The following is a 24,801-nucleotide window of genomic DNA, read 5'->3' as shown; positions in this document are numbered from 1 at the left end:
TAAATTAACCTATGTTCCCGTATATATCTGGTCAAATACTCCCAAAAGAAAAATTCTTATGTTGCACATAGAATGTTCCTGTCATTTCAGAATACTCAAAAAAAAAAAAAAAAAAAAAAAGTAAAAAAGAAGAGAACCCACAACTTTAACAGATGAAAGATGCCGCCTAACAGCTGAGAAGAGCCCCTTGTTTCCGCAGGGACCCCGTGTGGGTACGAGCCTCCCGGCCTTGAGTCGACCCGTCGCCTAAAGGGGCGGGCCACCGAGGCTGCCCCATCCAAAGGGTGCCCACAGAGCTCGCCAACAAGTCCCGCGTCCAAGAGGGCCTCCCCCCGGCCCCGCACCTGCAATGAATGAAACCGGCCGCGGGAACCGCGGGCAGAAAAGCACGCGCCACACTCCGCGGCGGACTCGCTCCGTGGCTGGGCCGGGGGCGCTCCCCACTCAGCAAGGGCCGCTCTCTCCCCCCGGGACGGCGCTGAAACAAGCAAAGGCCTTCAGACCCGCCCCCAGCCAGCGGGCCTCTCGCTGCGGGCCCGGGACCTGGCTCTGCCGCTCTCCCGGAGGTTGAAAACTCCGCTAGCGCCGGGAGAGAGCAGGCCGAGCCAAACCGATCCAGCCAGGCCCAGGCCGCACCGCACAAGGCGGACGGCTTAGACCCCGCGCCGGCTTACCTGCTTGATGTACATGTCTGCGAAGGATGGGGGAGGCGGCCGCCCCGGTGCCTCCTGCCGTCGCTCAGCCCGCCCTCACCGCCTTTTTCCAGCACGACTGCCCGGTGCGACCGCGCTTCTCCGCCGCCGCCTCCTCCCGCCCCTTCAGCCTCCCCAGAGCTCTCAGCACAGCGCCCCGCTCACCCCTCACGCAAACAAAATGGCGGCAGAGCCTCCCCCAGCCCGACCCAGCGCTAACCATTCAGCACCCGGCGGAGGGGGCGGTGCGAGGCAGGGAACGCGCCCCCACTCCGCCGAAGAAGGGACACCACAAAGGAGAGCAGGGTTTCCCATTTCTTTCAGCTTCTAAACTGCCTCAGTGGCCTTTTTGAAGGTGTTCCGTGGCGGAGAAGGGGGGGACATCCCCCACCTCGCTGTACGGTTCCCCCCAGAGAGTTGGGAAAAGTGGTTTCTCCCCCTGAGGGGCGGATTGGGCGCCAAAGGCAAGTGTGAGGCGAGCGGCGGGGAGGGAAGGAGAGGGCGCGGCGCGGCTGCAGGGGGCGCTGTCGGGCCGGGGGCCATGGCGGTGGTTTGGCCACAGGGAAAAAATGCTCACCCAGAAAGTGAAATAAAACCTTTATCTTAAATCTTGTCTTTTATTCGAGGATCTGGAAAAAAAAATGGACTGAAAATAAAAAAAGCGGAATTAGGAGCGTTAGGGTCCCCTCGTCCCCAGTGCGCCATCCCTGCAGGCCAGCCTGCCCCAGTCCCAGCACAGGGCTGGGGGTGCAGGGCTGTGAGCCCTGGATTTCAATCCATTCTCCAATTTTTCAGCGTATTTTCACCCTTTTTTTGCTTTTTATTTCCAGTCTGCCCATTCCGGTCCCTCCAGCCAGGTGACACGAAGTGGCGTCGGACAGGGGTGGCCACGGGGCTCAGACGCCATGGCGGGCCTGGGCCCAGCCCTGAGGCTGCCACCCAAAGCCTGGGCAAAGCTCAGGTGCAGTGAGGCACAGGAATGGTCTGAAAATTCCCAAGAAAACAGGAAGATTGGCCTGAGTCTGTACGTGCTGCTTTATCCCCCAGCGAGCCACTGCTCAGCTCGCCAGAGGGGCTGTCAATCACGCAAAATAAGCAAAACCAAGGAAGAGAAACATTAATTTTCTTCAAATCGCTTTCAGTTACAGTAATTTCAGGTGTTGTTGTGACAACAGTAGGAACACAACTTCTGAGAGACAACGCGATTTCAATTTGACAGTGCTCCTTCAAAAATGCAGCTGTAGACAGTATTTATATACATGCAATAGAATTCTTTTAGCGATCCTCTTAACACTAATAAAAATTAGATTTAAACAGAACAGTCTAGTTCCTGCCTTTTCTAGAACTATAGGTGGATTAATTACTTTCTTGCTTAAGGGGGAAAATCTCCCCAGTCCCAACCATTCTTAACGGCCAGGTAATGAAAGGGTTTTACTAAAGACCCATCAGGAGGCTATTGTAATGGATTTTGCCTGCACCTTTAAAGTTTAACAGCACTTTGGGAAAAAAAATATGTCCTCCATTTGCATTTTCAAAGTCACTTTTGGGGAATTTTAAATCCTTAAATGAGTTTCACAACATCTTTCTGGAGTTGGTCTGTGTAATGAAATTTACTTTTCACTTTTTCCAGGGTGAAGTGAATTATAGATGCCAGTACTTTGGGTTGGCCAATCCAAGGGACTCACTGGCAGGGGGCAGAAGAGATTTTAGGAAAGAAAGGGAAGTCGAATCCCCCACTTTTGCTCACAATACTCTGAACCAAACCTATACCTGTTTAAATATACCAGTTACATCCATGTTTTGTGTTAATATTTGCATGTAAGTAAACCGCACAAGATTTACACATTGTAGATAAATTTGTAATTTTCAAAATCACCCCATGAAGCACTCAGGCAGCAGAAAACAGCAATATGTCTTATGCATTTGAGACTCCATCGGCACCACACAGCCAACAGCGTAGTCTGACCTCCGCTGAAACACAGCAGGCAAGGTTTTATGGCAACATGCAGCTGGGATATCTCCTTACTAACAGCCTTCTCCTCCCACTAAAGACCAAAGGTAGAAGGACCACTCTGTGTAACTCATCCCTGTTCCAATATTTTTAAATTGGCAGGTTTTAAAGTTCATTCCTCTTTGTCCTCTGCTTTTAGGGGCACAGGATGCTTTGAATCATGTTTTTGTAGCTCAAAAACTTATTTTCACGTAATTATAGGCTCCCAGAGCAAGGATTGAATCTTCCTCCCCTAAAGAGGGGGGTTCAGAGTCACCAGGGTGACCGTGACCTGAGGAAAGATTTGGCCTTTTCTCTTGACTGCACTGACATTGTTGTGCCGAGATGCACCAAGTCCTCTTGAAAACTCTGCCTTGAGTCAAAGCTCTAAGAGCCGAGATCCTACAACCTGCTGGTCCACGTCTGGTGCCCCAGGCAGCTTGCTGTCGTTGTGGTGTACCAAGAAGTGCATCACCCTCTGATTTATGAACAAATAAGGACCTGAGATCCTTTTTATCCCCAGGTGTTCATTCCCCCTTGAAGACTTTGCATACTCCTGCAGTTTGGAGATGACTTACGTGTGTGTACAGATGTGCACAGACACCAGGTTATATTTATTCATAGGAATAAAATCATATCTCACTGATATTTCATCAACAAACACTCCCACCGGTGTGACGTGTTTGTAAAAATAGCAACTGTATTCATTCAGGATTAAGTGGCAAGTGATTGTCTGGTTCAAAGAGCGTTTCAAACACATCGGTAGGCCCCTGCGTACAGGTTTTGTCACATAACTTTTAGAGATTTGTGTTGGAGGGAGTGGAGGGTTGGGGTGGGGTAGGTTTTTTGGTGGTTTTTTGTTTTGTTTTGTTATTCTTTTGGGTTTGTAGTCCATGTTGAAAATATGCACCCAGCCCAGGGCGATGCGTGTCATTTTTATTCTGTCAAGCTGCCGTGGCTGTAGGAGTGCAGAGAGCTGGCAGCGAGTAAAACAGCACTCTTTATTCAGAACCTGCAAACATATAATCAGTGCTTGCTGTGCGTGGAGTTCACCTCGCTTCAGCAGGTGCCGCAGAGCTTTTTTTTCTATGACCCTGCTTTATAAGCAGTGTTTTTCTATAAATACGTGAGAATTAAACCGTAGGGTTAGAAAAGAGAAAGTGGGAACGCTGCTTTAATTCATCTAAGCTTCATTGGCATAAAAATACGTCAGGCATTTCTTTCATCAAGCTTAATGGGAATATACAGATGGGACTTCAAGTCTGTAGTGCTTTTTTTTTCTCAGTAAAATTTCTCTTAGAAAAAACAAGCTAAACACATTGTGGGGAGAAAAAAGTGCTTTAAGTGTATTATTAACCTCTTCTATTACCAACATGCGTACAGACTCCTTTCACTACTGAATGGCTGTACTCACCAAGGTATTTACTGCCATTTCTAGATGACTGAAGGAATCAGCAGGCTCATCAACATCAATCACTTGTGCTTCATCACTTGAAGCAGGGTAGTAGGTGGCAGGGCAGGCAGAGCCCTGCTGGGGACATTTCTTTAAGTTGGTGTCACAGCAGAATCCCGGGAGCAAACCGGGGACCTGGGCTTTGGTGAGAAGAAAGAGGTGTTTAATGGCACTCAACCCATGACCAAATAGTCTGATATTCTAAGTTCAGATTGTGAAACAAAGGCAGTGAGAAAGTATCTTGCCTGAGGTCAAGCAAGGTAACTGTGGGCCAGCTGAGAACACCTCTCCTCCTAAACTACCCAGCTCAAGCCCAGATTCTGTGGCAGCGAGGCCATGGGGCATCTTTCTCTCACCTTAGAATTCAGGGAGATTCTAGCAGGTGAAGTGAGAGAAACCAGCCCTTTCTCCACAGCCCTGGGCACACACATCAGTCTCGGTGCACTCAACCAGGCTTTCAAGGAACAAAAAGCACTTATTCTGAAATACAGACAAGCCAGCCACGTGTAGGTCTCCTTTCCAAGAATTTCTTTTCTCTTGAGCAAAGTTACCAAGCTCTTTTGCTCTCAAGCTCCGTAGTTGCCCCCATGCCTGGCAATGCACGAGTCTGACCCCTCACCAAAACCTGCAGAAATGTCTTGATCTTTGCCAGTGAGCACCTGCCTGTCAAAAAAACTCAGAAGAGGAAGCCCTAAAACTCTTAAGAAGCTCTGCTTGACAAAGGGTGGGTGTAATTACAGGTCCAGAAACCGGCTGCCTGGCGTTAAGGATATCTGTGTTGCAAGTTGGGCACCTGTTCCTACCACCTGCAAACCCTTTTCTCACTCTTTTTGGTCTCTGGTGCTGACCCATCCAGATCATTAGCTCTTCTCCACAAGGCGGCTGCCGTGCATTTTGTAAGCTGCTGGGAGCTGGAAGGGCAGCCACCCTGCCGGGTCCCAGGGGACCTCCCAACCTCTCCTGTTATTTTCCTCATGGTGGGTGCTCCGCCAACCATAAAAAGCACCCGAGTCTTTTTTTTTTTTTCATTTTCTTTTACGACTCTGTTTCTATTCACTTTAAACAACTCAAAACTGTCAGGCAGTTTCTTTTTTAAAAACAACAAAAAAAGGTTTGCGTCATCTTTATGATCCTTTGAATATGTAAAAGTAAATAATTATTATTGACTGTTAAGCATTCATCCACAAACCCATTAATCCAACAACATTTTAAGAAAGCTAACATTCTTGTCAGGAAGAGAGTGGCAGGGTAAAACAGCGGTGTAAAGCGAACAATAGGAAAAGGTCCCTTTTAAAAAAAAGATGTATTTTATGATGAATGAACTTGCCACAAGTTTATTAAGGGAAAGCAGTTGTTCTGCTCATCATCTTTCAGCCGAGCCTCTCTGTGAATAAAAGGTGGTTGTGGTTGAATTAATTTCACTTGGTTCTCTAATTTTGTAAAGCCAGCCATCACACACACACGAGAAATGAGTTACACGTGTGGATGGTGTGCCGGGAGCGCTGCCGGCAGGCGGCGTGGGGCAGGCTGCCTCCCTCCGTGGGGCGAGAGGGGCCGTATCCTGCCAAAGAGATGGAAACCATCTCTGTTTTCCTTTGCTCTGATGCAATTTCTTTGGAAATTTTGTGAAAGAAACTATTACTCCGCTTTTTTTTTTTTTTAATCCCCAGAGAAGGGAAGAGCCCCGCCATGGGCTGTTTGTGGAGTCAGCTGTGCTGGAATGCACCCCCAGATGCACCCCCAGACCTGTTTTCAGGTGGGTCAGGTGTGAAGGACAAGTGAATCAAGGATGCTGGACCCCGCAGAGCCATTGCATCCAGTGGTTGCCCCAGCAGCAAGGGTGGTAGCCCACAGCACCCCTTGGCTTCAGTGGGGGTTGCCCTGGGTCAGCACCAGCTCACCAGCATCGAGGGCAGGGGAGCGGTGTTTTTGGGGGGGCTGCATGACGTTCCCAGGGCAAGGAAGGCACCTGCCCATCCACCAGCAGGGCTCGGGGACAGCTCTGGGAGGACAGGATCAACCGGTTCTCATCAAAATAATTCATAAGCCAGGGTGATGCCTGAAGACCTGGCTGATCCCAGACACCAGCTGAAAGATGGCCAGCTCAGACAGCAGCCCAAGCCTGGGAGATCAGGAGGTGAATTACCAACAGCCAATTTTACTTCCAAAGAATCTGCTCGTGTTCAAGCGAGCAGCGAACGCAGTCTTGGCAGTAAGAGAGCCACGCAGACAGAAATATATGCATCCCATCTGCAGGACGAGCTGCTTGCTCTGAAGCTGCGTCCGCAGAAGGACTGATTATTTGCTGTTGTGAAAGAGTGGGTGAGGGAGCGGGGGGAAGCGGCGGTGCCTGTCCCAGCCCTGGAGGTGTTGCTGGTTGGATGATGATATCATTGACCAAAGGGATATTTTGCAACCCGTTCCCAGCAGTGCCAGGATGCAGACTAAGACTCCCTGGAGGAACTGGCGGGTGGATGTGGAAAAGTGGCTGAAGGTCTGTGCTCAGCATGTGTGGTGAGACAGGCTGGGGAGAAGGGGGCAGAGAGAGCTCGCTCGCGTGGGTCCACCACCCGTGCCCCCTCCTTTTGGGGCAGCTTTTTCAGTTTTGGGGTCAGTACAAACAAAATTGCATTGGCAAAGATGCCAAACTGGACATCCTAACTTCCACAGAGCATCCTGAAATACCAAAAAAATTCCCTTCCTTCTGCCTCTGCTCCTCATTAGCAACCTGGAAGGAGGCGACTGTGGTAAAATTGTAATTAGATTAGGACAAAAGTGATGATTTTGGCTGACCACATCCATCCAACAAAGTAATACCCATACAAACTGTCAAATCATATTAGAATTGCATTGCCTGCATTTTAGTCCCTCTTTGAGCCATCCATCTGCAGCCTCCGGATCCACAAACAAATGTGATTTTTTAACCGAGGCACGAAAAGCAGCCCCAGGAAAAGGCAGAGTCCTTTCTGCAAGGCATTTTCACACGAAGGCAGGTGAGTCGCTGGCCTTATGGCATCTGACCAACTTTCACAAGCTGCAGCAGCTTCACCTGACACCGGGTGGCCTCTCCTATGTGTGAAATTTCCTCCTGTCCTTTGAAGATCAAAGGAGAGAAAAGATAACTTCCAGCTTTATCATGGAAACTAAAACCACCACCCCAGGGATTATCTTGGACCTCCCTCCCGCTCAGCATTTCTCAGGCTCTTCCCAGGCTGAGCCCAGGGGCAGCAGGACATCCTTCTATCACACCCAAGCTGGCAGGCTTCACCGGTGAAGCTTTCCAAAGTTGGGTCCAGATAATGAGCATCTTTTTTATCTTTTCCAGCCCTCCAGCAAAGCATCTTACTGTTTATTCTACACGATCTCCCCTTGCCCTGGCCCGCTGTTCCCGTTTTCTCCCCTGGCGTCCTCGGCTCCCTCCTGGAGGGGGGCTGCAGAGAAGGAAAATGGGAACAGAAAACAAGATGGGAACACTGTCTGAATCCTCTTGGCAGCCTCTCCTGCTGTCTGCAGACATTCTCCACTTGTCCCGATGACCTCTCTCCAGGATCCTACAAGCCAGAGCATCGAGCAGAGCAGTAGCCCGTTATGCAGAAGCCTTGTGCTTCCCCCTTCCTCCTCCCCATGCGCACGGCTGAGGTGTATCCCCATCAGATGGTCACATTCAAGTCCAGAAAAATCTCCTCGCAGCTGGGTTTGGTAATCAGAACTGCCAGGAGCCACTTTAGCACTTAGCAGCACGGGGAACAACACACTCTCCCTCTTCTCCCTTCGCCCCACTGCTGGCCCCTGATCAATTCTCTCAAGCATATCCGCCTGCGTATGTCACACTGACTGCCAGAAAACCAGCTGCTCTTCACAGCTGGATTTAGTAAACTGAACCATGTCAATGCTTTAGCTCTCGGTAGCACGCAGATTTCTTGCCACCCACCCAGGGCTCCCATCTCCTGCTCCCTGGCAGAGCGGCTGCTCTACGCCACGGTGGCTGTCTGAAAGCGCTGCCTGATTTGGTTTGTTTTTAACCAAGCAAAATGTTATATCCTGGGGGGAAAAGAAAAAAAAAGAAAAAAAAAAAAAAGAACAACCTCTCCCTTGTAATATGGAACATATGGCCTCACAAGCACAGTACGATAAATACATCACGGTAACGAGATTTTGTGCTTGGGATAGCCTTTGTCCACGGCTCTAATTAATGTGCATTGCAAACACACAAAAAAGCTTTATGCCTTTCTCAGAATGAGATCGATGTCGTTATCCTTGATACAAGGCAGGATGCAGAGACATACATGTAAGTCTGCGAGAAACATTTAGAGAGAAATTCAGGTCCACTCTAGCAGCAAAATGCCTCTTGTGTGAGCAAAGCCACATCAGCAAAGCTCTGCTTTGTACCAACAGAGCAGAAACATCCTCTGCAGGAGAAATGAGCTGTGCTGTGGAAAACACAGTTTTGCTGCTACAATTCTTTTCTATATACTCAAGGGGTCGATCTGGTCGGCTCGGTCAGTCCAGGTCTCACTCATTTCCTTTATGCTTTTGAGAAACGTGGCTGTGCCAGCAGGAGCACACGGAGCAGCTGCATCAGTTCTCCCAGAAAGCCAAGGGCAGAGCCCACAATCGATCCCAGACTGCCTGACCCCGTGGGCTCTCGTTTAGCCACAGTAATTACTCGGGGCAACGTGGGCATTGCTAGGGAGACCGTGGGTTGAAAGCATCTCTAGGAGATGAACACGCGCAGTTCTGCTCCATCCCCGTTAGAAACCTGCTTCGTGTTGGCCAGCCTCTCGGGGCCCAGCCGGGTGGCAGTTAATGGTCATGCTGGAATTCGTGTCAATCGATTTTCCAGTTAACTTGACTTAACATGGTTGGAGGCATTAGAGCAGAGAGGATATACCCATTGTTCCAGTTTCAGTCCTGTAGACCTCATATTCCATTGCGATGCAGCATCAAGTTTAGTTCCAATTGGAACAATCCGTTCCTTAAAATAAAAACTGAACGTAAAGATTCACCCAGGGCCTGATCCAAAGCCCATTTGTTCAGGAGCACCCTCCCCGCTGAAGGCAATAGGCTTTGGATCAGGGCCTGGAGGCAGCTTCCAATGTATGGGCAATTTAGTAACAAGGGATGACTCACTATCAAATGCCATCCGCTTTACAAAGGAATCTCAGAAATGGAGTATCTGTGTGACAGAAATAAACCACTATTAATGCACACACAAAAAAGAGAGTCCATGAAAAACTACATTATTGCCTCACTTGAGAGACTTAAGCCTTGTCCGATGAACACTTCCTTCTGTGAGTAACTTTACTAACACGAGTAGCTCAGTAAAGTCTGGAAAAATTGTTATGCCAAAGGGGTTTGAGGCCTTTTTCAGTTTACCTGTCATTTCTGATGGTCTAACAACCCCAGCAGATCAGACACCTCAGATCAGATCAGATCAGAGTGTTTCCCACCTCTACTCATGTCCAATGCATCCCATGGATCCCGTGCATCCCTGTCTCCTAGAGATGCTTTCCACCTGTGGTCTTCCCAGCATGGGTCCTAATCTGGGATAGGCAAAAAATGGAAATATGAGTCCTAGGGTACTGCTGTCCCTTTGGGGCTTCTTGCTTCTTTCTGCCTTTCTGTCTATCATGGTCACTCCTGGTCTTGAGCCACTGGCTTTCTGGGTTGGCTGGGGTTTGTAGAGTTCTTAGCACAACAAATCCTGGTGGGGTTCCCAGGAGCTACAAATAACAGCCATAGGATAGGCTACTACTTGAAAGGGATATCTCGGGGCCATAAATCCTCTTTAATAACTAGACAAAGCTGGAAGAAGTGCTGAGCATTTCAGCTATAACCACAGAAGCCATTTCTCTTGGTAACCTTTACATTCCCTGCAAGTGTTCGTAGGCGGGATGCACAGGGATGCAACACTAGTAGAAAAATGAACCCATTTCCCAAGCCTTACTTCAATGTCAGAGTACTTTGAATTTTGAAGCCAAAATAAACAGATTGAAATGACCCCATAGTTTATAGTGCAGTGGTAAAACAAAGTAGGACTTTACAACTGAGGACCTGGTGTCAGAACTTCTTTTGATTTTTCTCTGATGACTCAACCTATTTCACAAGCTATTTTCATATTCCTTATTTAGAGAACTTACTCATGTCTCGGTAAAAGCCTACGATGTGATAAAGCCAAGGAACCATAATGTGTGGTACTGGTAACACCTCCCACGCCAAAAAAAATCCTACTTCCATATTTATGTGGCTCTGCAAATTGGTTCCTGCCTTTTTCTCCCCAGAGAGTGAGCTGGCAGTGTGTCTCCTCTCCAATTAGCATGAAGCCGTGAAAAGTGGAGATGGAGGGTCAAATTCACCATGCCTGGAGCCTCACTTATTTTTGCCATGTTACAGGCACATTCGGATCTTTGACTTCCCAGCAAGGCAAGTGTTGTTTTTAGCAGACAAATAACAACGTCTGCAGAATACCTTGTTCATTCAGGCTTTGTCTCCTGAGAAAAGCAGCTCGCCACCAGAAGGCAAGAAGCTAAGAAGACCTACCTACCTTGCGCTGCTTAGGGATGGGCACCTCAGTATAGGTCTGCGTGGAGCAGGGGAATTTTTTCTGGGTTTTACTGGTCAGGGTGTAATTTCTGCCATTTAGAAAGTCCTTTAACCTGAGAAGCAAGAGAACCCTTTGTAACCAGCATAGGCTGCGAATCACACCAACAAATGTATGGACTAAAAGAACACGTAGGGACACTTAATGACAAAACCCACCCATCCACTCCCACCCCAATCTCGTTTGCAACCACGGAAAGACGTGTACTTTCTGTGGCAGTTTTTTTGAGGAGTTTGTTTTTCTTGGAGGCGGAGAAGAAAGGCAGCCTGTGCAAAGCAGAGACAGGGGCTGAGCAACAGCACTCACGCTTGCAACAGGACTGCTCTTTGCAAGCCTAAAAGCAGGGGACCAAAAGCTACACGGCACAGGCCCTCTTCAGTCCCACATTGGGATCTGAGACAGCTCCCAAATGACACCAAGGACTCCAGGACATAAAAGTACACACCAGGAGTGTCAATGGAGAGAGGTGCTCACGTCCTAGGGCAGCCTAGTACTTCCATGTGCAGCAGAACTTACAAAAATCCCCTTTTCTGTGACATTTCCTCTCATCTCCTTTGGATTCAGGTATCATAAGGGATAAGCTCTAATCAAAGCTTCCCCTAAGGGTACAGCATTCCTGGCTTCTTTCCTGCACTTGCATTTTCCGGTGGCTCAAAGAATCCTGCTGTAGCCTTCCTCGTGCTGTTAGAGATGCATAGGTCTCTACTTTCCATGAGAACTTTGGGGTTGAGATCCCTATTCCTGTGCCAGGCTTAGCTGGCAGATGGAGACGGGCACATTGAACCAGCCGGTTCAGCCCCCGTCACTGTCAGACCCCATCCTTCAGCTCTGACATTCCTCACACACCTGCCTGATCAGAACTTCCATCTCTAGGAGTGAACTACCCAAACTCAAACCCATCTGGGCTATAAGAGCCCCTTAGATCTTCCATCCTACCCAATCTAGTGAATTTGCTCAGCACACAAATGACAAAACAGTCAGAGCTTTTCTTTTCCCTAAGGATGGAGGTGGCTGTTGTGTGCTTGTGTCTGGAAGCAGAGAACCAGGGGTCCTGCCCTGCCCACGTGGGTTCAAACTCACACATGCCGTCTCACAGGTAGGTGCCACCCTGGTTTCTCACACTCACCTTCACACGCTGGTGCCAGTGGCCTCAGGTCAGGGAGGAGAGTGTGTACTCTCACCCCAGAGCCTCGCCGTCTGTGATGTCCCCTCAGAGAGGTGGGATCTGCCAAAGAGGACGAGGAAAGAGCTGAGCTGGAGGCTGAGATCTTGCATTAGCTCTGAAACAGCAACACAAACAGCAGTACAAGCACGGGAGGGCTGGAAGCACGTCCCTCTGGGAGGCAGCACTTACATCCCACCCAGCCCTGGATCGCTGGGGCCTGCAGGGAGGAGACGTGGGATGGGACCAGCCAAGCAGAAAGGAACCGTGCCATGGGCAGGAGCGCAAACCTCAGGTTCCTGTGCCCAGGCACGACAGCAGCCCCTCTTCAGGCTCCCGCAGGGCTCTGGCCCTCCATCCTTGCTGAATCCCAGCCCAGCATCTCCCTCTGCCAACACCATCCACCAACACGCCGTGCTCAGCCCAGGGTCTGAGCCTCTCTCCAGAACCAGAGCAGCTGCCTTCCCTCTCTGCTAAATACCCGGCTCCTCCGCCCGGGCTGTGATCTTTTCCAGCTGCTGTGGTCAAATCTGACAAGGCCAGCGGTCCCTCCATTAACCCCTTCAGCCTGCTGCCTCCTGCTCTGCAGGTTCCCATGGCAAACATCACCAGCTCTGCAGAGGGGTTCAACTTCTTCATCCTCGAGGAACAGAGCTGGTCGTTCCCCCAGAAGGGGTTTTATGCTGTTTTAATAAGAGCTATTGGCTGATCTGTTTCTCTCAAGGCTGTAGGTCTCCACGTGGCCCCTCTCACTAAGCCTTCCAGCCTTTCCACCCTGGAGGGGTTGTGGGGACAATGCTGAGAAGCATTTTCACTGCAACTGGCCATGGGTTTCTAGAGCACACTTTCCAAACCGATCAGATTTCTTAGCAAATTAATTTATTTGCTCTTATTAGACCTACCTGGCTCACCGCCCTGGCTGCTGGTTCCCATCTTCAGGTTTCCCAGTGCCTAGAGAGGGCTGCTGCCATATCCCCCTGACACAAGGAAGAAATCCAAGGCTTATCACCAATGACAGCTTCTCACCTGTGAGATTTGCTTCCCTGGGGGTAAACAGTTACAAACAGATGAACCCCACAGGGCAGAGGTGCTTTGTAACCCAGACATCTACCATAAGTTTTTCAACTCAATAGCTTGGAAATTCAGATTATAAATGTGGTGCAGTGATGAGCCAGAAAGAGCCTAAGAACTTCCAGCTAAAAAGGGGTATGAAATGCCTCAGAGATGCTGACGCTTCAAAATAACTTCTTTTTCATTAAAAAGAAGTGAGAAGATGAGCATTACCCACATGCCCTGGTCCCTGGCATGACATTTGTGGGTGGCCTGTGGCACCCATGGGCCACCCACCCACAAGTGTCACGCTAAGGACCAAAGCGTGTGGCATCCTGTGGCATGTGCTCAGGAAGGAAGTGGGGGCCTTGCCTACTTCAGATTTTCATCTTCAGCAAGACGACAAACCTTATATAAAACACGCATGAATCAAAACAGAAGCGCCTGCCCGGCTGCTGGGAAGTGACGCCACCATGACTCATGTCATTCTGTTTAAAACAATCCTCCCCCTCACCTTCTCCCCTCCGGAGAGATGCACCTTGGAGGCTTTCGGCAAAGAATCCATTGATTCTTACCTTCCTTTTCTACCTCCTTACACCACTTTTGGGCCATGGAGTTTCTTAGGTGACCTCTCCCACCTCCGAGTTCTGCCAAAGCACTTTCGCAGCTCACTCAAAATACAACAAACAGCTTTCTTTTCCTGGCATTTTTTTTTTCCTTTATTATTTTTTTACACTCCATAAAAACCACTGCAGGTTTTCTTTCACATTCACGAGATCTCCTGGAAATTATTGCCATTACCCATACATATTACATATTAAAAAAAAAATAATAAAAAGGTCAACAGACAAAGAGAGCTGCTAGTTTTGAACTCCCTGCAAACACAGAAGCCAATGTGACCAGTTTTCACAGAGGAAGCCTGGCTAGAAGGTGACCACACACGCTAAGCAAGCCACGTAACACTGAACAAGACCACTTGACCACACACAACACATGTTGAGAACACTTGGGAGGGATGGAGGAAGAGGTGGCTTGGAGTAGAGCTTGTCAGGGTAGGTTGGTTTTTTTTTTTGGTGTAAAATCCAGCAGTTACAGTGTCACCTGATGGGAAGTAACTCTGATGAGGATTGTGGAGACATTCAAGTATTCTAGGGCTGTTCTTAAATAACAGATGGGAGGATAATAGCTCAGCAGGGTAGCCTGATAGCCTTAAGCCCCCTGCTTTAGTTAAAAGCACATCCAGTACAAAGGCAAATGCAGAAGTACAGGAAATGCCACACCTGAATGGATCCACGGTCTGGTTTGGTATCCAGTTACTCTGTGGTCAATACCTGACACTTCAGAGGCTGGGGCAGGAGAGGGGATTTTCACCTGGTTGTGCAACAGTGCCCTGGGAAAGGAGCTCCCTCCAGCACCCCAGCCCTTTGCTCCCTGAAACATGACACAAGAGAGGGGAGGAGGGAAAGTCAGGGAAAAAGCAGAACAAATATTCACTCCCACCACCCCTGCCCTTGCAAAGGTGGTGCTTTTCGTTTTGCTTTCTTCCCCGCTGCTGCTGTTTATTGCTTGAAACTTTAAATAAGGGTCTTTTCAAAAGTAAGAAGGGAAGGAGATGGGGACTGAGCACATACTAAATGGATTTCTCATTGCTCCCCAGGAATCTGAAAATACAGTAGTGGGTGCTTCTGCCAAAGCACTTTCGCAGCTCACTCAAAATACAACAAACAGCTTTCTTTTCCTGGCATTTTTTTTTTCCTTTATTATTTTTTTACACTCCATAAAAACCACTGCAGGTTTTCTTTCACATTCACGAGATCTCCTGGAAATTATTGCCATTACCCATACATATTACATATTAAAAAAAAAATAATAAAAAGGTCAACAGACAAAGAGAGCTGCTAGTTTTGAACTCCCTGCAAACACAGAAGCCAATGTGACCAGTTTTCACAGAGGAAGCCTGGCTAGAAGGTGACCACACACGCTAAGCAAGCCACGTAACACTGAACAAGACCACTTGACCACACACAACACATGTTGAGAACACTTGGGAGGGATGGAGGAAGAGGTGGCTTGGAGTAGAGCTTGTCAGGGTAGGTTGGTTTTTTTTTTTGGTGTAAAATCCAGCAGTTACAGTGTCACCTGATGGGAAGTAACTCTGATGAGGATTGTGGAGACATTCAAGTATTCTAGGGCTGTTCTTAAATAACAGATGGGAGGATAATAGCTCAGCAGGGTAGCCTGATAGCCTTAAGCCCCCTGCTTTAGTTAAAAGCACATCCAGTACAAAGGCAAATGCAGAAGTACAGGAAATGCCACACCTGAATGGATCCACGGTCTGGTTTGGTATCCAGTTACTCTGTGGTCAATACCTGACACTTCAGAGGCTGGGGCAGGAGAGGGGATTTTCACCTGGTTGTGCAACAGTGCCCTGGGAAAGGAGCTCCCTCCAGCACCCCAGCCCTTTGCTCCCTGAAACATGACACAAGAGAGGGGAGGAGGGAAAGTCAGGGAAAAAGCAGAACAAATATTCACTCCCACCACCCCTGCCCTTGCAAAGGTGGTGCTTTTCGTTTTGCTTTCTTCCCCGCTGCTGCTGTTTATTGCTTGAAACTTTAAATAAGGGTCTTTTCAAAAGTAAGAAGGGAAGGAGATGGGGACTGAGCACATACTAAATGGATTTCTCATTGCTCCCCAGGAATCTGAAAATACAGTAGTGGGTGCACGCTCTGTGGATAAAAACCTAAAAAAGCACTTTTTCTTTTTCTTTTTTTTTTTTTAAAAAAGGACAATAAAAGTTCAGAAAACCTGCCACACTTAGAGCACTTGCGTCTTACAGTCACAGCATTCGGGAAGTACGACCCACGCCAACCGCCGCGTCTCAGACTAAGTCGATGAGGTTTCTCTATTGCACGTTCATGAAATGTTCCTGTTGGGGTTACAGTCCAGGTGGGAGGACCACGCCAGCTCCGGTCTCCCTGGGATGTTCAGCAGGACGAAGATGCTGTCATGGGGCTGAGTTTCAGCTGGTGGACAGGAGAGTGGATGGGCACAGAACTCAACACTGAGGTAGGAAAGGCAAAACAGGAGCCTTCAAAGTTTTTGCCTAACGTCAGTTCTTCTGCAAAGAAAGACGCAGCTTCTCTTTTGCATGAGGCGACGGGGGGGCTGGGAGTGGAAGACAAGATCTCCGACTCGTATTGCAGCAACTGGCCCATGAAACCAAAGTTTGGTGAGATCAGGCTCCGGCGCTGCTTGATGTAATCAAAGGCTTCCTCCAAGCGGAGCTTCTTTGTCTTCATGAGATAGGCCATGCAGATGGTGGGAGAGCGTGAAATCCCTGCTTCACAGTGCACCAGGATCTTGCCCCCGGCTCGTCTGACATAATCTAGGGGAAAAAAAAGTCATTGCAGATGTCAGTTGTCATTGGGGATGGAGAGGACACTGTGACATGCGCCCAGTGCTGGAGGTGGAGTGTGGCACACAGCCAGTCCACCAGCGAAGAGAGGCTTGCTCTTCTCTTGGGTACTAAGACTAACATGGAGATTAAAAGAGAAAGGGGGCAAAACCCAGCCTGAGGTGGACCTGAGCTGCAGATGAACACTTGGTTTCAAGATCTGTGGATCCTGATTTGGATCTTTCTGCCTTTTTTTTTTTTTTAAAGAAAAGTCCTTCCCTGTCTCCTTCCCATGTGCCTATTTCTCTTTTGGAAAAACTCACTTTGCAGACCATTGTGAGACACAGAGATGAGGTATCTGGGCAATGCTTGTGTTTGCTGTACCCACGTTTCTTTCTCTGCCTGTGGCTCAAAGGGCCAACCCAAGCCCAGCCTGGCCAGCCCTCCCACATCAGGCCTTTCAAAGGTGAGAACTGCAGGACTTCCTTCCTCTCATCAGCTTTGCTAGAAAAACTTTTTAAAGTCCAAAGCTAACCCCCTGCTTGGCTGGTTAGCTCCTGGTGGTACCAGGAGCTGAGCTCTTGGTGGGTACCCTTGGGTGGAGAGGCTGAGCTTGCTCCCTGGGGCCTCACCACAAAGCACACAAGGACTGGTAGGCAGTTGCTAATTACAGCCTGGTTAAAGGATGCTTGGACTTAAGTCAGGATATAAAAGGCTTATGCAAAGCACCCATTTTACACAACAGGAGCCGCTGTGGTTACTCACACAACACAATGATTGTTATTAGATTAAAGAGAATGTTCTTAAAATAAGCCCTTTCCACACAAAAAATACGGTTCAAAAATAGACGTTCTCTTCTCTATTGCCTTGAGCAATATGTTCAAGCTCCAATGTATGGAGGACTGTGCTGAGTGTAGTGCTCAGTGCGTGGCACCGAAACAACGCAGGGCTGAGCAAGTTATCATTTGCCTGTCTTCGATTGTCTGCCACCACGACCAGTTATATTTAACTACTGCACAAAATAAGGAAGACTTGGGTTTGAGTCATGCCCAGCATCTACACCACACGCCCAATTTTAAAAGAAAGTGAAAACTGAAGTCATTCTCAAAATCTGGGAAGTTTCCAAGTGACTCAACAACTGCCAGAAGGAGTTGGGGATGGGACAGAAGAGTGCCACAAATTAGTATTTCCCTGAAAGGTGTGAGAAGTCCCTTTCCAGGAAGGGGAAGGGCTCAGAGGGCTCCCTCAGATGAGGTTTTTGTAATTCTGCCTGCACTGTTTGTTGAAGGACCCAAACTCAGCCGAGCAATGAGTCCAGCAAGTCCGTAACTGTGGTTTTGGTCTGTTTCTCTCTCAAATGTTCCTGGAGAGCAACAGCACAGATTTCAACACCATCTCCACCCAGGCTGAGGCTGCTCCACCCAACTAAGCCACCCTGTACCTCTCAAGAAGGAGCCTCTCCTTTGTGCTACCTAGTGCAGCCCGTGTGCTGCTCACCCACCCAGCCTAACCAAGGCATGAAGATTTGGGAAGGGATGGCCTAAAGTTTTCTAAAGGCCTCCTCATTTTTTATTTTTTACTTTTTTTCCTTGGAGTATTTGATTAAAGGGTGAAACACCAACATAATCAAAAGGAGAAATGGAAACAGCGCTGTGATAAGGGGAGAAATAATGTGTCCTTCCCACCAATAAGTATTTTCAGATAAATGAATTTAAAATATATGAGGAGGATCTGGAAACGTGTTAATTTGGACCTACCGATGAAGTCGATGGCTTCCTGGAAGTGAGAGCTGATGTCTGCCGTGTGACTGTCCTCCACTGGGATCCACTTGTAGCAATACTGGTCTTTGAAGGACTCTGAGCTTTTCCTGGAGACGTTGAGCAGGGCTGTGATGTGCAGGTTGGCGAGAAACTCACACTTGGAAGCGTGATAGGCACTACCAAGGTAGAGAAAAGGCAGGATTTCGACTGGACCACCCTGGAAGAGAAGGAGTAGGAACATGTAACTCTTTTTCAAGGATATTTAAGCCTCAATGCCAGAGAGAGAAAGGCAAGGCAGCCTGCGTGGGTGCCTGCTCCCTCCCTCGCAGATGGTTTTGGACCCTGGTGCTGCTGGGCAGTGAATCACTGCCATGGCAAAGCCCACGCAGGAAAAAGGTTTTCATTTTCTTGTCCACATCTGCGAGGTACAAAGTCAGATCCAGCCCACTCGCGTGCAGGACGTTTCCTGCATTCTTTAAAGCGTTGCCCTTTGGGACGCACACGAAGAGGTTTCATATGCGAGGGCTGTTCCCACTGAGGCTTTACAGAAACACGGGTGAGGTGGGAGCTGCACCCGAACAGGGAGGAAGAGGAGGATGGAGGAGGCTGCTGTAGCTCACACCTCCAAAGCTGAAGCAAAACAAAAAAAAAATATAAAATAAAAAAAATCAAAAAATCAGAGCAAGGCTCCCCATCTGCAAGTGGGGGAGTCCCCCGGGAGGGGCAGCCCCATCCCCCTGCACCTCCCTGGGGCACAGCACCACCTGCGTCACCCGCCCCGAGATGTCATCTCGGTTCCTCCTTCCTCAGCACAAGCTGGGTGAGGTGACGAGACCGCAAAAAGAAGAAAGAAAAAAAAAAAAAGCCACTGCCTGACATGAGAGTTTCGGAGGACGCAGGTAACTTTCCATGATGCACAAGAGCTGCTGCCAGCCCCCAGCTGCGAGACACTGGCTTTTCACACCACCCCCCCCTTTGACCCAAGCTGCCCACCCAGCAGATCCCCCACACTGGGGACACCCTGGAGCCACCTGGGGTGGTGGGACGGAACCTGGGGCTCCTGGGGGAGCAGAGGGGCATGGCCTGGGGGCTCCCCCAGCGCCAGGAAACGTGTGCCCCGGCGGAAGCGGGCCAACCGCAGGGTGACATCTCGGAGCACACGTCTTCCCCGGGCTGGGCGAGCGTGGGGGCGTGATGACTTCCCCCCCTGTGGAAACCCCACTCCCCCCAGCTGAGGAAGGCTCTCGAAAGCTGCTGCCTCTTCTCAGAATCAGCCCTGGCCCCATCCACCAGCCTCAGGTCCCTCCTGGGCTCTCAGAGGAGACACGGGCAAAGCGTGTTCCCTCATCTGCTGGAAAAATGCCACTCCTGGCAGCCTGTCCCCAGCCTGTTTTAAGTCCCCTGGGGAGATGTGAGCCGCTCACAGCTCGTGCTGCCAGGCTGTGTGATAAAGATGGGTGGCAAAGACAGTTTTGGGGCTAGATAAGGATTTTTTTTTTTTCCCCTCCTGCTGCCAAATTTCAAAGCCGGGAGGAGGCGATGCTGACCAACAGCAGGCACAGGGCATTTTATTTGACACCCAGGCTGCCAACCTGGGCTGGGACAACTTATTGCCAGCCCGTGCCAGCACGAGGGCCACCGGCCCCCTGCCAGCCTCCAGCAGAGCCCACTGGCAGGAAGGAGAAGACTCAGAGGAATGTGACCTGCCATGGCCATGACACACACCTGGTCGTAAGCAGGTTTGTGGTTGGCACTCTGCTTCTCACAGTGGCTGGTGAGGTTTCTCTCCGCCTCGGTCCTCTCCGGGGAAAGGAGTTTTCCATCCACGCAGCACTCGGGATATTGCGAGTTAAAGGTTTCATATCCCCCTAGGGAAAAAAAAAAGAAAACCACACTTAAAAAAAACCCATGAACTTTTGTGCTTCCGAAACCTGGTTTAATTAAAGTGGAGGAGAAATGAAGCTCAGGCACTTGCAATGCAGTGGGACGGGGCCACACAGCAATGGGCACTAGGGGGTTAATGAGGGATGGCTCTTCCCTGGGGAAATGTGTTGTTTGTTTTTTTTTAAAAGGCTTCCTACCTGCTGACAATTATTAACTCGCAGAAAGCCTGTGGACCCAGATTAAAACTGTTAGCAAATGTAATTCTGTTGAGTCTAGCAACCATTAACTCCAGGTCAACTGGGACTAAACTCCCTCCCCCAGGTTTTATATATACGAGCGCTATTCCCTCCAGGTCTGAGATGGAGATTTTTGTACTGAGCAGTCATCCTCTCTAAATCTGTTATTACTGTATACGCTGTGACAACATAAGAAATGTTTTATTTGCAATTTTGAATGGACATAAGTGCAAGAGGGGGGGATGCTCGCGACTGCGTCGTTAATCACCACAATGCACAAGACGGCGAGGTAATGAAGACAGTCCCACTGAAAGCAATCTATTAAATAACAGCTATAAAACTTAATGAAATCCTGTGACAGCATTTGACAACTGAATAGCCCCACATGAGCTATTCTGCATGGTTAAGTGCTGCATTCGCTTCATTCAGTGCGCTGCTAATGAAAAGGAATTAATCCTATTATTACATTGTTACTCAAAGTTTGTCGTCAGCTAAATCTCTGCCTGCTTCCAGACTGGGAAAAATCTCACGGAGAAGCACAGGGATCTCCAGAACGAAGGTGAATAAGTCAGGTAAAGCAAGAGCAGCCTGGCAATGTCAGCGGTGTGCCACGTTGTCTGCCACCTGCGCTTTCTCAGAGCGGAAACGAGCAGCCAGAGCCCTCAAACAGCTCGATTCAATAATCCTCCCCAGCACGGCCCTCGAGTAAACAAGGCTGGGAAAGCAAACCCTCCGATGGGGGTTCATTCATCCGCGACTGCTTCGCCCCGATAAGCGGTGCTGGCGTGGGCGCCCCGGCGCGAGGAAGGGTTTCGAAACAAAGGAAGCGGCGGAAGATGTGAGGAACCACAGGGCCCCCGCTGCCAGGGCTGCCCGGTACGGCCACCTCTGACATTTCCAGCCCCGGTGTCTCATTTGTTTGCAATGTTTGAGCAGATGTGTGCTCAAATTCATGACGCGCTGCCGTTGCCCACTCAGCCCCGCCACGGGGTCCTCATGTTGCAAGCGGACAGGCACGATCCACGGCCCACTGGACGTGATGAAAGACTGTTTTCCATGACGGAGGGCGGGAAGGTGACTTTGGAGTCAACTGGCACCTGCACCTTTCCTCCTACTCCCCGGCCACCTTCAGCCAGCTCGCCCCAGAGCTCGCAGTGGGTCAAGCAGCCAAGTGACCATGGTGACCATAACGGGGGTGTGTGTGTGTGATAAAACGATATCCACAACAACTGGGTTGATAAAATGATATCCTTAACAACTGGCAGTATGAGAAAAAACAACAAACACAAGCAGCTCTCCAGGATCTTCTGCTCTCCTGTTCCCCAACTGCCCTTCAGGGAGCGGACTTTTAAATCCCTGTTTTGCATAGCTGACCTTATCTCCCCTCTACCTCCTAACCACTGCCATGACATAGGAAAAATATGTCCTGTTTATACAAATAGCTATTATTCCCATTCATGCCCCGTGTTGTGGTTTTTACTCTTGAATGAACGCAGAAATCCACCCGAGTCAAATCAGCGTGTGCGTGTTGGAACAGACATGCGTGTCTCATGTCTCTGGGGCAGCTAACACATGCAGCTGGTGAATGGTTAATTACAAGCCTCGGGGATCAGGATATTTGCAGGCCATTCTTACAGTGAGTCATCTTCTCATCCCATCCTCCAGCAATCTCCTCTCTTCCCCCTCCCCACTCAACCTGGCTTCCCTGAGGTCATTTCTGCAAATGCTAGATTGCTCATCGCAGAGAGCTGGGCTGCGCTTCGGTTTTAATCAATAAATAATAGAATCCTTGTCGGCACCAAGGGAGGATCTGTTATTTTATCTTTCTTTCAGCTCTTCCCCTGCCACCCCTTCTCACCCTGCTGGGGCTGAGCTCACCCAGAACGGAACTGCACCTACACAGACAAAAGATGTACCACGCTCAGCCTGGGGAAGCCAGAAAGCGAGGGAAGGAACGGGACCTGGCATGAAACTTGGGGTGCAATTGCTCTGCACTGGCTTCCCAGCCTGGGGCCAGACCCCCAGGATGCTTGGTGACCTGCTCATATCTTATCACTGCAACTTCTGAGGCAAGAACACCTTAGCCCTTGAGTAGCCAACACCTCCTCCCAGCTCCCCCACACCTAAAAATATAAGTGGGAACCTCGAGGAGTTTTTTTCCTGGTGGTTTTACAGCCCATTATTTGCAAAGTCCGTGCTACAACCCCCCCAAAAACATCATTTCTTCTGTTGCTTCAGGATTATTTTTATCTCCGCTGTCCCAGAGATCTTCCCCCAGACCACAACAGCTTCCTGGGGGTCCGTGGCCCCAGTGAATCAGCAGTGCTGCCCACTGAGTCACTGCCTCCTTGGGCCACACCGCATCTGAAACGGAGCTGGGGACTTCACCGGCCCCATCCTGCCACCCAGAGCACTTCCAGCAAAGCAGAGGGGAACAGCCACAGGAAAAGAAAGGGAGGAAACTTACTCATCCACTAAGGGGGGGAATCTTTTCAGCCTCAAATCGAGAGGATTTCAAGATAAGACACTTTGCAATACACAAAAGGTACGAAGCAGAGCCTATACCAAAACCCCACCCCAGATAAACTGCCCACAGCCACAGTCACCACTTCAAAGCACGGGGCTGGTACATGAGGAGGGAAGGACGAGCTTGTGGCCAAACGAGCAGGCTGAGAGTCAGCAGAGCCTAATTCAGCCCCTGCTTTGCCACAGCCTTCCCGGCATGACCCTGGAGATGTTTCTTCATCTCTAGTTTAATGAGGTCCCTGAAGATTTGACTGGCCCAGCACACTGCAAGTATCCCTGCCCCACAGGAGCAGAACTGGTGTTTTTGGGGTGATTGTCAGACCCCAGGGCAGGCTGGCGGTGCCTGGACAGAGTCAGGGTGATGGCAAAACACCCTGGGAGCTTCCCTGCCTCTTGGTACCGGGCAATACACAGGGCTGGAGGAGCCTCTCCCAGCAGGGATGTCCTCTGGGCACCGCTCGTTTACAAGATGCACAAACTGAGCACATCAGGACAAAAACTAGTGTGATAAAAGGCTTAATAAAAGTGAATTAACCCCGGCCGGTGAGGACACAGGGGCAGAGTTTACTCAAGAAACATTGCTTGATTTATCTTCTCCATTTATGACCTCAGGATATGGCAAGGGGGGTTGTTTAGGAACTTCTCCGGCCAGGCAGTGCCCCCCTCCGAGGGGAGACACGGGGGAGGGAAGGGGGCTGAGAAAACAGAGAGGGCAAAAGGACAAAAGGCGCTGCCGGGAGAAGCGGAGGGGAGACAGGGCTGAGAGGGCAGAGAAAGGGCGGGCGGCTTTTTTTTTTTTTATCGTTTTATTATCCCCGGGTTACGCGGAAGGAAAACAAAGAACCGCAATCATAAGGGCTATAACACACGTGGGGGAAGGAGGTAATTCTGTCCCTCGCCAAGCCCTGGAGTTTCGGCTGTGGGGTTTCTCCTGACACCTTCGATATTCCCGATAGCGAGATAAACCTCCCTGCCCCGGGCGGGGGAGCGGGCACCGAGCCCCGAGTTTCGGGCGCCCAACACGGGCTGCCCCGTATGGGCGGGAGGACAGAGACAGCGCTGGCCTCGGGGCTGATTTTATTTCCCCCCTCTCTCTGTTATAATCTGCGACTTTTGCCCCTCTTCCCCTAATATTCTCCGCTTTCCATCATCAGCCTCTTAAAAGGCGCGGCGGGGGTGAGCGGAAAGGCATTTGGGCTCAGCCCGCGGAGTCTATCCGGGATTTAGTTCTAGTGGGTGGAAAAGGAACGAAATCCCGGCGTTACCTCCCTGCCCTCCACCAATAATCAGGTTAATTTGCGGAAGAGAGAGGACGGGAGCACCGCACGGGGGGGGACACACACACTTTGAGGGTCGACCCCTGCTCTCCCCAGCCTTTCCCCCCCTTTTTCTCCCCCGCCCCTCTCACCTTTCAAGAAGCAGACCCTGGCCCCGGCCTCCGGGAGGCTGGAGAGCAAGGCGTTGAGGACGATCTGAGCCGTGCTGTCCTTCTTCAGCTTCTGCCAGTGCCCGGTGCCTTGGTCCAACACCACCACGGCGGCCAGACGGGCGCTCCCCGCCGCCCCCCCCCCGCCCAGCAGCAACCGGGCTCGGGCGGCGGCGTCGGGTACCACGAAGTGGAGGGGAACGGCCCCGCCGCGGGCTCTCCGCATCACCACCGAGTTGAGGTTGACGTTGAGGGAGCCCCGGAGGCAGGAGGCCGAGTAGGACAGGTATGGCCGGCAGTCCAGCACCAGGCAGCGGGAGGGCTCCTTCCGCAGCAGCTTCCTCAGCTGGCGGCAGTCGAGGGACGTGACTTTCATGGCTGCTCCCCCACTCACCCACCCTCCCGGTAACCGGAGAGAAAGAGAGAGAGAGAGAAAGAAACGGGGCGGCTCAGAGTCCCCGGGGGTACGGCAGGAGGGGAAGGAGGGACGGGAATCCCGGCCGCCGCCACCGGCCATTTATATATGAATGGGAGGCCGGGCCCTGACGACACTGCCCATATAAGGGGAGTGACGCGCCTGCCTGCCATATATGGGCATGCCCCGCCCCGCGCCGGCCCCCCCACGCC

At 50.3% G+C, this 24,801-nt stretch overlaps 2 protein-coding genes across 2 annotated transcripts in view; both read right to left on the bottom strand.

Moving 5' to 3' along the window:
- SMC3 (structural maintenance of chromosomes 3) overlaps window positions 1-857 on the bottom strand; it is a 24,254-nt gene extending 23,397 nt beyond the window's left edge. Inside the window, exon 1 of the mRNA XM_014959668.1 lies at window positions 675-857. Within this exon, the coding sequence (XP_014815154.1) occupies window positions 675-689 (15 nt within the window). The 5' untranslated portion in view covers window positions 690-857. The remainder of the gene's footprint in view (window positions 1-674) is intronic.
- A 13,820-nt stretch (window positions 858-14,677) lies between these two features.
- On the bottom strand, window positions 14,678-24,650 carry DUSP5 (dual specificity phosphatase 5). The gene is made up of 4 exons (XM_014957271.1): window positions 24,157-24,650; window positions 19,828-19,970; window positions 18,100-18,319; window positions 14,678-16,333 (listed from the first exon to the last, which is right to left on the bottom strand). Exons 1-4 carry the CDS (start codon window positions 24,548-24,550, stop codon window positions 15,933-15,935), a joined length of 1,158 nt encoding a protein of 385 aa, XP_014812757.1. The 5' UTR covers window positions 24,551-24,650; the 3' UTR covers window positions 14,678-15,932.
- Window positions 24,651-24,801: the final 151 nt, after the last annotated feature.

This window comes from Calidris pugnax, unplaced genomic scaffold, assembly GCF_001431845.1.
Source record: "Calidris pugnax isolate Ruff unplaced genomic scaffold, ASM143184v1 scaffold4, whole genome shotgun sequence".
Classification (NCBI taxonomy): domain Eukaryota; kingdom Metazoa; phylum Chordata; class Aves; order Charadriiformes; family Scolopacidae; genus Calidris; species Calidris pugnax.
This window is presented reverse-complemented; position numbering and strand designations above follow the sequence as displayed.